This window comes from Pan troglodytes, chromosome 9 (assembly GCF_028858775.2).
Source record: "Pan troglodytes isolate AG18354 chromosome 9, NHGRI_mPanTro3-v2.0_pri, whole genome shotgun sequence".
Lineage (NCBI taxonomy): Eukaryota > Metazoa > Chordata > Mammalia > Primates > Hominidae > Pan > Pan troglodytes.
In genome coordinates this window covers 105439663-105453406 of record NC_072407.2, presented here as the reverse complement: position 1 = coordinate 105453406, position 13744 = coordinate 105439663, and the positions used below count along the sequence as shown (strand labels likewise).

The following is a 13744-nucleotide window of genomic DNA, read 5'->3' as shown; positions in this document are numbered from 1 at the left end:
GAGCATTTATATTTTGATATATAAATTTGAAGCATTTACGTTTATTATGACAACAGGACATACCCAGATTCAAATCCTGATTCTGGAACTCTTTGCTGTGTGATTCTGGTTATGTAACACCCCACTGCCTCAAATTCATCACAGTAAAATGGAGACAACAGTATGTCACTCAGGATGTTACTGTGATGATTAAACGAGTTAATTAAATAAAGTTTTTAGAAAGTTTAAAATCCTTTCCAACTGGTTCCTTCACTGTGCCAAGAATCTTTCATGATTGACAATATATCTACTCCAAATTAAAAACAACTTAGTTACAATCTGTGGTACAAATCAAAACTATAGTATTTTGATAATCATGGTTGATTAACAGAGATGGCAATGTATGTACAAAGAAAAAACAATGCAAAACAGATTCTTTTTCAAGGTAAAATAAAAAAGAAGACAAGGATGCCAGAGTAGACCTTTCTGTATATGTAGAAAAGCACTGGATATTTTAATGCTAGTATATGTGAATGTAGGAAGTTCTAGGAAGGCTATTATTTTATATTCAAACAGAGAGGACTGTTAGGTTGACTATCAGAGGTTTCCCTATATTGAGTACAAACAGCAAGGCGGGGGGGTGAAAAAAAAAAAAGAAAACTTAATTCCTATAGCACTCCAGTGAAATATTTTCCAGACACCAACTTCTGCAAAGTTTCTATTCTCCAAACAGCTAAAATAAATCTGTGCAGAACATCCCATATTTTTGTTTCTATCAAATAGATATAAAATACATGGATTTTATTATCATTTAAAATGGTCCAATTTTTCAGCACAAGAAGTGTTGATTTCCCTTTCTTCTAAAACTATCTAGACTTTTCACTGGTAATCATCATTTCCTTACTCTCAGTATATGTGTTAAAGGCAAAGATAAATCCATCCCCAGCTCCAGGAAGAGGCATTTGGCTGAAGCTTTGGTCAGTGAGAGCTTTGCACACACTGCCCACTGAACTAGTATGGGAATAGGCATAACGCATGAGCCAACTGGTTTTAATCAAAGCAAATCCTAAGATTTTTGTGTGTGTTACTAGAAAACACGTGTTCTTTCTGTTGGACTTAGAGCTCGGAATATAAAACTCAAGCTCATGTATAGGGGACCTGCCCCAAAGTGAAATCAACATAGATTTCATTATATATGTAACACTAGATAGCTAACATAAACTGACATGCTAATGACAATTTAAGTTCCTACATCAAGCTGGCATAATGCTAGATACCACTGGATTCTTCAGTTACATCAGTCAATTAATTTTTATATGGCTTAAGCCAGTGTGACTCGGGTCTTCTGCTATTAACTATATGATTCCTGACAAATATATGTGTGATGGAGGAGTCACTTATAACAATGAAATAAAAATACATACAGTTAGTACTTGCTTACCTTTTGGTTTAATAAAGCACTTGCCAATTTTTGTACTTCTGAACTCAGTAAAGTAGTTCCTCTGATGACTTTGCTGAGAGCAGCAAGAGACTGGTGGACACTTTGTACTAAACGAATAGCATTAAATTGTTCAAGAATGATGAATGACAGTATTGGAGATCCTTGTCGATCATTAGGAGGAGGCACTTTCTGATGTATCAGGTTTGAATTCTAAAAGAAAAATGTCATAATATTTACCGAATAGTAACACAGATCACTGATATATAAAACGCTTTGAAACTTATTTAAACCTTTTGTTCTATTCTGTTTTAAAAACTATTTTGAAATGCTTTTATTTTATAAACGGTCAAATGTATTAAGTCAGCAAATACACAGGAAGGGAATTCTGGAGTTCCTCAACATTTAAAGCGGTGTGTGGGCCAGGCGCGGTGGCTCCCATCTGTAATCCCAGCACTCTGGGGGGCCAACGCAGGTGGAGCATTTGAGGTAAGGAGTTTGAGACCAGTCTGGCCAACACGGTGAAACCCCGCCTCTACTAAAAATACCAAAAAAAAAAAAAAATTAGCCGAATATGGTGGTGTGCACCTGTAACCACAGCCACTCAAGAGGTTGAGGCAGGAGAATTGCTTGAACCCCGGAGATGGAGGTTGCAGTGAGCCAAGATTGTGCCACTGCCCTCCAGCCTGGGCGACAGTGAGACTCCATCTCAAAAAAAAAAAAAAAAAAAAACGGTGTGGGAAATGAGAATTAAGAATAGTGAAAGGGAAACCACATTAAGTAATAGTATGGTAAGAAAAGAAAGTAGAAAAAATGGCATCCCGTAAGTCAATGCAAAGAGATCAGAACAACTGCAATACTACTCGACCACTACAAAGAGAGAAGAGATCATGGTTTTAAAATAAAATGTGAATGGGCATTTTTTTCAATTTGAAAATTACAACACAAAACCACAGTAAAACCAAAAACGAAATCTTGTGCTCAAGATCAGTGAACATTATATCTTAGTATTTATTTCTATATATATGCTTTAACAAGGCCTGTGATATATGACAGTTCTGGGGTTTCTAAAGAAAAACTGAAGGAATCCCATTTGTTTCCAAACAGCTTATTAAGAGAAAAAAAAATCACTTTCAATAATTAAAAGAAAAAGATCACTTTCAATAATATTCTAAAAGTGTCAAAGAACTGCCAAGAAATAATTTTGGAAAGTGCTATTCTCTTACCTACTACTCATTATCTTAATTTTCTCTATCTATTCTGCTTACAGTCTTCATTAAGGATCCCTTCTCCTCATTCTACTAGTTGCCACATTGACGAGTCTATGGTGGCACTGTTGCTTTTTCATCTATTTAGCATAGTAAGTAATTTAACCTACCATGGTTGCTGCCATTAAATAAATCAACATTAAGTAAATTTTATTAGCATAAAATCATTCCTAAAAGCAGATTCAGGCTATGAGCTTAAATGTTGACAATTTTATCCCTATCACTGCTACATTTACAATATTAATACTCTGAAATCATTTTTGAGATACATACATACTGAATCCAGAGGGGGAAAATGTCTAATATTATAAAAAATTAATTAGAATTAACTACTTGTCAGAGCATGCAATAAATAATATTTAGCACATCTCCATCCTAAATCAACTAAGTAATAAAATTCAAATAAAATTTGAGTTATAGACCTTCTGTAATCCTTTATATTAAAACAGGGTTCCTGGAAGTAAATAATATGTGGTATTTAAATATTTATCAATCATATACCAAGCAAGATTAACAAGTACTAATTTAGTTTGTTTCAAAGTATATTTTGTGGATTTTAATCCATTTTATTAAGTTGATAGCATTGTTTGCACTGTCACTTAATAGAACAAAAACACTCAAACTTAGATCATTGAAGCAAGATTCCATTTATCTACAATCCAAGAAAATAGGTAGCTAAATGTACTAAACATTTTATTTTTTATTTATTAACTTTTTCTTGACAGGGTCTTACTCTGTCTGTCACCAAGGCTGGAGTGGCTCACTGCAGCCTCGACCTCCTGGGCTCACGTGATCCTCCCACCTCAGCCTCCTGAGTAGCTAGGAATACAGGCACCCGTCACCACGTCCAGCTAATTTTTGTATTTTTTGTAGAGACAGGTGTTTGCCATATTGCCCAGGCTGGTCTCAAACTCCAGGACTCAAGTGATCAACCTGTCTTGGCCTCCCAAAATGCTAGGATTACAGGCATGAGCCAGCATGTCCAGCCTAAACTTTTTAAAAGGTTGATTTAGCAATCCCCACAATATCCAAGCTGAAACTAACTCAATTCTAAAAATAAATACGGCTGCTTTAAACATTCTCAAAAGATGAATGGAGCATATTTATGCAATGGCAACATGTTAAATTGTATGTTACATAGTCTTGAAAATAAAAACATTTATAATTCAAATATAGCTAACGATCACAAAATGAGTATGTTGCAACAACTATGCAGTATGCTTTTTGATGAAACTAGCAAGTGACAGCCATATGTTTACTCAATTGATTACTAGGGGTTTTTTTTTAATTGAGTAAATACAATTGATTGAATTGTATATTTTTGAAGGATTGCTTTTGACATTTTAAAGTTCATCTTGTCCTTAAAAAGCTCAGTGTATACAGGCAAAATCATTATCTGATCATGGAGCTGCTAGGAGGGAATAAGGTTTTCTTAATTCCTTTCTTTCTCTCATTCTGTCTCTATTTATTTTTATTGATTTAGATACAAGTGCAGGTTTCTTACATGTATATAATGCATAGTGGTGAAGTCCACACTTTTAAAGTACTCATCACCTATGAAGTACAATGTTCACTATTTAGGTATTTTTTCAACCCTTACCCACCCTCCCACCTTTTACAGTGCCCCATATCTATTATTCCACTTTGTATGTCCATGTGTACCCATTGTTTAGCTCCCATTTATAAGTCAGAGCATGTGGTATTTGACTTTGTTTCTGAGTTATTTCACTGAGGATAATGGCCTTCAGCTCCATCCATATTGCTACAGAAGACATAATTTCATTCTTTTTATGGCTGAGTGGTACTCCATGCTGTGTGTGTGTATACAGGTTATCAATATTTAAAACTTAGCTATTAAGCAAGGAAACGCATTTAGGCAAGAAAAATTTGTCTAATTTGGTACAATTTAGGTGTGAAACCAGGTTGTCTGTGTTTTAACTGAAATAATTTCCTAGGTGGGATACTATTTTAGACCTAAGTGAATGGATGACACATGAAAGTAGCATTCTTTTTGTTTGTTGATAATTGAGCTTTTAGAAATGATTCTCCCTCAGAAAGAATTTTTGTCAGCAGAGTACACTCAAGCAATGGGTAGACCAGAGTTTAGTGTGTTTATCTGTAAAAGTCCAGACAGTAAACACGTCAGACTTTGTGGGCTGTAAGGTCTCTGTTGTAACTACTCAATTCTGCTGTTGTAGGATGAAAATAGTCACAGACAATATAAACAAATAGGCATGACTGGGTTTTAATAGAACTGTATTTACAAAAACTAGCAGCAGGCTAGATTTGGCCTATTCCTGAGCTGCAGTTTGCCAACCTCTCAACTAGATTATCACTTGTACAAGGTGTTATGGGGATTGATATAGAGTCTAGGTAACATCAGAGTCCTTCTTAGATATGTGACTCAGTGAAATTCATAAGATGTAAAATGTAGCCTCTGCTGTATTTATCCATAGCTTATAAAACAGTAATCAACAAATGGACAAAGGTATTTTTTTCCAGATTATATGATCATGTCTTGGTTCAATGTATGTTTTCTATGATAAGGAAGATAAAGATAACAAAAGACTCGATGAACAGTCACCTTAAAAAGCAAAAAAGAAAATTAGAAGTAAAAACAAAGTTGGAGTGGATCTGTAAGGGTTAAAGAAAAGGGAAAAATACCTTCACTTCCATGTAATGGAAATTCTACCTTTGCCCTCAAGTAACCCTTCATTCCTCTTTAGATAATCATTTCCTATCGTCTGGGCAGAAGCCTTTCCCAAGTCTTAGTCCACAGAGTTCTGGAAGAGTTGATTCAACTCAGTTCCACAAATTAATTTGCAACTTGAATTGGGGCTTAACTAATGAGAGTGTTCCATTCTCTTGACCACAGTGACTGGTTCAGGGATGGCAGCATGACCAAACAGAGACAATGAAATGTGGTAAGAATTCTGCTGGGTATTCTGAAAAATAGGTAACTGTTTCTTTCTACTAGACTTGAACCTGAGGGATCATAAATTAGAGAATAGCTGCAATAATTCTGTGATAATAAAGAGATGCTGTATGAAAAATTGTGCCAATACAGAGAAGGGTGTGTGTGTGTGTGTGTGTACATATACATAAATATATATATGATATATATGTATATCAGTGATACAATGATCATATGTAATATACATGATCATATGCATGTATATATTCCAGCACATCAGATCTTTCAGAATATATATTATATATGAGGATATACATAATACATAATAAGAAATATATATGTATATAGAAATCACTGGGTCCTCATGACATTCTTGCAAGTTTCTTGAAACAAGCTATGAAAAAAACATTTTAACACCTTTTCAATCATATACACCATAAATTTCCATTTTTCACATAAGTCAGTTTGAGCTGAATTTTCCAATTACTTGCCATCTAAAATGTCATAACTGACTAATGCAAGTTCAACAGACAACTTTCCCAAGCATCTACGATCAGAAAGGTCAAAATATTACATATCTGGATTAAATTATGCCCATATCTGCATGTCTGTATATTATGTACATATCTGCATTAAATTAAATCCACAAGTGGATTTCTGGCAAAACTGTGGAAAGAGGAGGGTAGGGAAGGGAATAAAAAAGGAAAGAAAACAGCATTTTGAGTTTGGTGAGTTCAAGGAATTCAAAGATTATAGAATTTCTTGCCACCCATTTCATAGGATAGCTGGCTGCCTTACTGTACCAAAAGCCAGTTATTAGTGGACAGAGCTTGGATTTCTAAACCTTTTATACCTAGTAACAACTATAGTCATACCTCAGGGGATTGGATCCCCTCCCCTCCCATAGCACAGGGTATCCACATCGCAATTACTTTTGCACCAACCTTATTTCAAACAAAAGCTCCTTTGTATTAGCTCTGTTTGTCCACTAATAATTGGCTTTTGGTACAGTAAGGCAGATGGCTATCCTATAAAATGGGTAGCTAGAAATTCTATAATCTTTCAACTCTTTGAACTCACCAAACTCATAATGCTATTTTCTTTCCTTTTTTATTCCCTTCCCTACCCTCCTCTTGGTATTGAGCCTCCCTCAATACCAAAATCTATGGATGCTCAAATTTCTTACATAAAATGCGGTAGTATTTGCACATAAACTGCACACATAATTCTGTATACTTTAAATAATCTCTGGGTTACTTATAACACCTAATACAATGTAAGTAAGCATTACATAAGTAGTTGTTATACTGTATTGTGTTTTTTATTTCAGGATATTTTCAATCTATGGTTGGTTGAATTTGCAGATGTGGAACCTACAGATTCGGAGATCCGTATTCCTTTTCATAGCAAATTGTCAAGTGGATCAAATAAAACCCAAACAGTCATGTTTTAATTGCAATTAAAGATATGTTATTTAATTGAGCAAGCAGAATTCAACCAGGGTAAGTAATAAATACCCAATAAATTGTTTAAATCAGAAGTGTTGAAGAGCTGAAATAAAGGGCAAAAACACAGGAAACTAGTAGATCAAGTAAAGCCAAGGCTGAAAGAGAAGGGGAATTGATATGGTTTGGCTGTGTCCCCACCCAAATCTCATCTTGAATTCCCATATGTTGTGGGAGGGACCCAGTGGGAGGTAATTGAATAATAGGGGTAGGTCTTTCCCATGCTGTACTCGTGATAGTGAATAAGTCTCACGAAATCTGATAGTCTTATAAAGAGGAGTTCTCCTGCAAAAGCTCTCTCTCTTTGCCTGCCCGCATCCACGTAATAAGTGACTTAACTCCTCCTCGCCTTCCGCCATGACTGTGAGGCCTCCCCAGCCATATGGAACTATAAGTCCATTAAACCTCTTTCTTTTATAAATTGCCCAGTCCCGGTGTGTCATTATCAGTGCGTGAAATGGACTAATACAGGAGTATTCTGAAAGATCTGAGGCATGGAAGCTAATGCTATTACATATTTCTAAAAGAAAAATCAGGAGAAACCTACAGAACACTAATACAAAGGAGCCTTTGTTTGAAATAAGATTGGTGCAAAAGTAATTGTGATTTTGCCATTTTAATAAAAACTATGAAACTTTCAAGGCATATGAAATGAGTAAATAATTTTAAAGCAAATTATTTTTTAAAGTAGGCTATTAATAGAAAAGATGGCACATTAATAAAAATTTTTATTTCTAGGAAAGTATCTTTAATATGATATCTTCTCCATAATTTGGCCTGAGGAATGATTCTGCTCTGTGAAGCTATCAAGTAAAAAGGTAAACAGTAGAATAATAGAGTAACAATACAATCTCACATTAAGAGGCCTAACACAGACCATGATATTTAAGAGGAAGAATAGCTAATTTTCATGGAGTACTGATTATGTGTCAGGCATATGCCTTTCAGTACAAAGTTATTTTGTTACATTTTAAGTTCTGGCTGGGTGCCGTGGCTCACACCTGTAATCCCAGCACTTTGGGAGGCTGAGGTGTGTGGATCACCTGAGGTCAGGAGTTCAAGAGCAGCCTGGCCAACATGGTGAAACCCCGTCTCTACTAAAAACACAAAAATTAGCTGGGCATGGTGGTGCACACCTGTAATCCCAGCTACTAGGGAGGCTGAGGCAGGAGAATCGCTTGAACCTGGGAGGCGGAGGTTGCAGTGAGCTGAGATCACACCATTGCACTCCAGCCTGGGTGACAAGAGCGAAACTCCGTTTCAAAAAAAAAAAAAAGTTTCAGGAATATAAGAGTGTGAGAGAAGGGTGGGTTATGAAGAATAACACAGAATATCATACATTTGAGATTTTTGTACTTGCTTAAAGGAAACCAACAGGAAGACTTTTTTTTTTTTCCAAAATTGACTTACACTGAAAAGTTTATCTTTGCCTCCATACCCCCCTAAAAATCAAATGATGTATATTTTTCCATGAAATGCCTTTTGGTGTGCTTTATGTGCATGACTGATTCTTAGAAAGCCAATAAGATAGGGGTGGAGCCAAGATGGCCGAATAGGAACAGCTCCAGTCTAAAGCTCCCAGCGTGAGCAACGCAGAAGACGAAAGATTTCTGCATTTCCAGCTGAGGTACCAGGTTCATCTCACTGCGGATTGTCGGACAGTGGGTGCAGCGCACCGAGTGTGAGCCGAAGCAGGGCAGAGTTTGAGATCTGAGAACGGACAGACTGCCTCCTCAAGTGGGTCCCTGACCCCCGAGTAGCCTAACTGGGAGGCACCCCCCAGTAGGGGCACAATGACACCTCACACGGCTGGGTACCCCTCTGAGACAAAGCTTCCAGAGGAAGGATCAGGCAGCAACATTTGCTGTTCAGCAATACTGGCTGTTCTACAGCCTCTGCTGCTGATACCCAGGCAAACAGGGTCTGGAGCGGACCTCCAGCAAACTCTAACAGACCTGCAGCTGAGGGTCTTTACTGTTAGAAGGAAAACTAACAAACAGAAGGGACATCCACACCAAAACCCCATCTGTACATCACCATCATCAAAGACCAAAGGTAGATAAAATCACAAAGATGGGGAAAAAACAGAGCAGAAAAGCTGAAAATTCTAAAAATCAGAGTGCCTCTTCCCTTCCAAAGGAACGCAGCTCCTTACCAGCAACGGAACAAAGCTGGACAGAGAATGACTTTGACGAGTTCAGAGAAGTAGGCTTCAGACAATCAAACTTCTCCGAGCTAAAGGAGGAAGTCTGAACCCATCGCAAAGAAGCTAAAAACCTTGAAAAAAGATTAGACGAATGGCTAACTAAAATAACCAGTGTAGAGAAGTCCTTAAATGACCTCATGGAGCTGAAAACCAGGGCATGAGAACTACGTGATGAATGCACAAGCTTCAGTAGCCAATTCAATCAACTGGAAGAAAGGGTATCAGTGATTGAAGATCAAAAGAATGAAATGAAGCGAGAAGAGAAGTTTAGAGAAAAAAGAGTAAAAAGAAATGAACAAAGCCTCCAAGAAATATGGGACTATGTGAAAAGACCAAATCTACGTCTGATTGGTGTACCTGAAACTGATGGGGAGAAAGGAACCAAGTTGGAAGACACTCTGCAGGATATTATCAGGGAGAATTTCCCCAATCTAGCAAGACAGGCCAACATTCAGATTCAGGAAATACAGAGAATGCCACAAAGATACTCCTCGAGAAGAGCAACTCCAAAACACATAATTGTCAGATTCACCAAAGTTGAAATGAAGGAAAAAATGGTAAAGGCAGCCAGAGAGAAAGGTCGGGTTACCCACAAAGGGAAGCCCATCAGACTAACAGGGGATCTCTCGGCAGAAACTCTACAAGCCAGAAGAGAGTGGGGGCCAATATTCAACATTTTTAAAGAAAACAATTTTCAACCCAGAATTTCATATCCAGCCAAACTAAACTTCATAAGTGAAGGAGAAATAAAATACTTTATAGACAAGCAAATGCTGAGAGATTTTGTCACCACCGGGCCTGCCCTACAAGAGCTCCTGAAGGAAGCACTCAACATGGAAAGGAACAACTGGTACCAGCCACTGCAAAAACATGCCAAATTGTAAAGCCCATCAAGGCTAGGAAGAAACTGCATCAACTAACGAGCAAAATAACCAGCTAACATCATAATGACAGGATCAAATTCACACATAACAATACTAACCTTAAATGTAAATGGGCTAAATGCTCCAATTAAAAGACACAGACTGGTAAATTGGATAAAGAGTCAAGACCCATCAGTGTGCTGTATTCAGGAAACCCATCTCACGTGCAGAGACACATATAGGCTCAAAATAAAGGGATGGAGGAAGATCTATCAAGCAAATGGAAAACAAAAAAAGGCAGGGGTTGCAATCCTATAGTCTCTGATAAAACAGACTTTAAACCAGCAAAGATCAAAAGAGACAAAGAAGGCCATTACATAATGGTAAAGGGATCCATTCAACAAGAAGAGCTAACTATCCTAAATATATATGCACCCAATACAGCACCACCCAGATTCATAAAGGAAGTCCTTAGAGACCTACAAAGAGACTTAGACTCCCACACAATAATAATGGGAGACTTTAACACCACACTGTCAACATTAGACAGATCCACGAGACAGAAATTGCACAAGGATATCCAGGAATTGAACTCAGCTCTGCACCAAGTGGACCTAATAGACATCTACAGAACTCTCCACCCAAAATCAACAGAATATACATTCTTCTCAGCACCACACCACACCTATTCCAAAATTGACCACATAGTTGGAGGTAAAGCACTCCTCAGCAAATGTAAAAGAACAGAAATTATAACAAACTGTCTCTCAGACCACAGAGCAATCAAACTAGAACTCAGGATTAAGAAACTCACTCAAAACCGCTCAATTACATGGAAACTGAACAACCTGCTCCTGAATGACTACTGGGTACATAACGAAATGAAGGCAGAAATAAAGATGTTTTTTGAAAACAACGAGAACAAAGCCACAACATACCAGAATCTCTGGGACACATTCAAAGCAGTGTGTAGAGGGAAACTTATAGCACTAAATGCCCACAAGAGAAAGCAGGAAAGATCTAAAATTGACACCCTAACATCACAATTAAAAAACTAGAGTAGCAAGAGCAAACACATTCAACAGCTAGCTGAAAGCAAGAAATAACTAAGATCAGAGCAGAAATGAAGGAAATAGAGACAGAAAAAACCCTTCAAAAAATCAATGAATCCAGGAGCTGGTTTTTTGAAAAGATCAACAAAATTGATAGACTGCTAGCAACACTAATAAGAAAAGAGAGAAGAGTCAAATAGATGCAATAAAAAATGTTAAAGGGGGTATCACCACCGATCCCACAGAAATACAAACTACCATCAGAGAATACTATAAACACCTCTACACAAATAAACTAGAAAATCTAGAAGAAATGGATAAATTCCTCAACACATACACCCTCCCAAGACTAAACCAGGAGAAGTTGAATCTCTGAATAGATCAATAACAGCCTCTGAAATTGAGGCAATAGTTAATAGCTTGCCAACCAAAAAAAGTCCAGGACCAGATGGATTCACAGCTGAATTCTACCAGAGGTACAAGGAGGAGCTGGTACCATTCCTTCTGAAACTATTCCAATCAATAGAAAAAGAGGGAATCCTTCCTAACTCATTTTAAGAGGCCAGCATCATCCTCATAACAAAGCCTGGCAGAGACACAACAAAAAAAGGGAATTTTAGACAATATCCCTGATGAACATCAATGCAAAAATCCTCAATAAAATACTGGCAAACCGAATCCAGCAGCACATCAAAAATCTTATCCACCATGATGAAGTGGGCTTCAACCCTGGGATGCAAGGCTGGTACAACATACGCAAATCAATAAATGTAATCCAGCATATAAACAGAACCAATGACAAAAACCACATGATTATCATCTCAATAGATACAGAAAAGGCCTTTGACAAAATTCAACAACGCTTCATGCTAAAAACTCTCAATAAATTAGGTATTGATGGGACATATCTCAAAATAATAAGAGCTATCTATGACAAACCCACAGCCAATATCATACTGAATGGGCAAAAACTGGAAGCATTCACTTTGAAAACTGGCACAAGACAGGGATGCCCTCTCTCACCATTCCTATTCAACATAATGTTGGAAGTTCTGGCCAGGGCAATCAGGCAGGAGAAGGAAATAAAGGATATTCAATTAGGAAAAGAGGAAGTCAAATTGTCCCTGTTTGCAGATGACATGATTGGATATCTAGAAAACCTCAGTGTCTCAGCCCAGAATCTCCTTAAGCTGATAAGCAACTTCAGCAAAGTCTCAGGATACAAAATCAATGTGCAAAAATCACAGGCATTCTTATACACCAATAACAGACAAACAGAGAGCCAAATCATGAGTGAACTCCCATTCACAATTGCTTCAAAGAGAATAAAATACCTAGGAATCCAACTTACAAGGGATGTGAAGGACCTCTTCAAGGAGAACTACAAACCACTGCTCAAGGAAATAAAAGAGGATACAAACAAATGGAAGAATATTCCATGCTCATGGGTAGGAAGAATCATTATCGTGAAAATGGCCATACATCCCAAGGTAATTTACAGATTCAATGCCATCCCCATCAAGCTACCAATGACTTTCTTCACAGAATTGGAAAAAAACTACCTTAAAGTTCATATGGAACCAAAAAAGAGCCTGCATTGCCAAGTCAATCCCAAGCCAAAAAACAAAGCTGGAGGCATCACACTACCTGACTTCAAACTATACTACAAGGCTACAGTAACCAAAACAGCATGGTACTGATACCAAAACAGAGATATAGACCAATGGAACAGAACAGAACCCTCAGAAATAATGCCACATATCTACAACTATCTGATCTTTGACAAACGTGACAAAAACAAGAAATGGGGAAAGGATTCCCTATTTAATAAATGGTGCTGGGAAAACTGGCTAGCCATATGTAGAAAGCTGAAACTGGATCCCTTCCTTACACCTTATATAAAAATTAATTCAAGATGGATTAAAGACTTAAATGTTAGACCTCAAACCATAAAAACCCTAGAAGAAAACCTAGGCAATACCATTCAGGACCTAGGCATGGGCAAGGACTGCATGTCTAAAACACCAAAAGCAATGGCAACAAAAGCCAAACTTGACAAATGGGATCTAATTAAACTAAAGAGCTTCTGCACAGCAAAAGAAACTACCATCAGAGTGAACAGGCAACTGACAGAATGGGAGAAAATTTTTGCAATCTACTCATCTGACAAAGGGCTAATATCTAGAATCTACAATGAACTCAAACAAATTTGCAAGAGAAAAACAAACAACCCCATCAACAAGTTGGTGAAGGATATGAACAGACACTTCTCAAAAGAAGACATCTATGCAGCCAAAAGACACATGAAAAAATGCTCATCATCACTGGCCATCAGAGAAATACAAATCAAAACCACAATGAGATACCATCTCACACCAGTTAGAATGGCAATCATTAAAAAGTCAGGAAACAACAGGTGCTGGAGAGGATGTGGAGAAATAGGAGCACTTTTACACTGTTGGTGGGACTGTAAACTAGTTCAACCATTGTGGAAGTCAGTGTGGCGATTCCTCAGGGAT

General features: G+C 37.4%; 1 protein-coding gene across 3 annotated transcripts in view; it reads right to left on the bottom strand.

The window, feature by feature from the left end:
* DYNC2H1 (dynein cytoplasmic 2 heavy chain 1) overlaps positions 1–13744 on the bottom strand; it is a 374133-nt gene that overhangs the window by 77050 nt on the left and 283339 nt on the right. For all 3 annotated transcript variants that reach the window (XM_063784470.1, XM_063784471.1, XM_063784472.1), the window contains one exon: positions 1421–1630. In XM_063784470.1, the coding sequence (XP_063640540.1) occupies positions 1421–1630 (210 nt within the window). The remainder of the gene's footprint in view (positions 1–1420; positions 1631–13744) is intronic.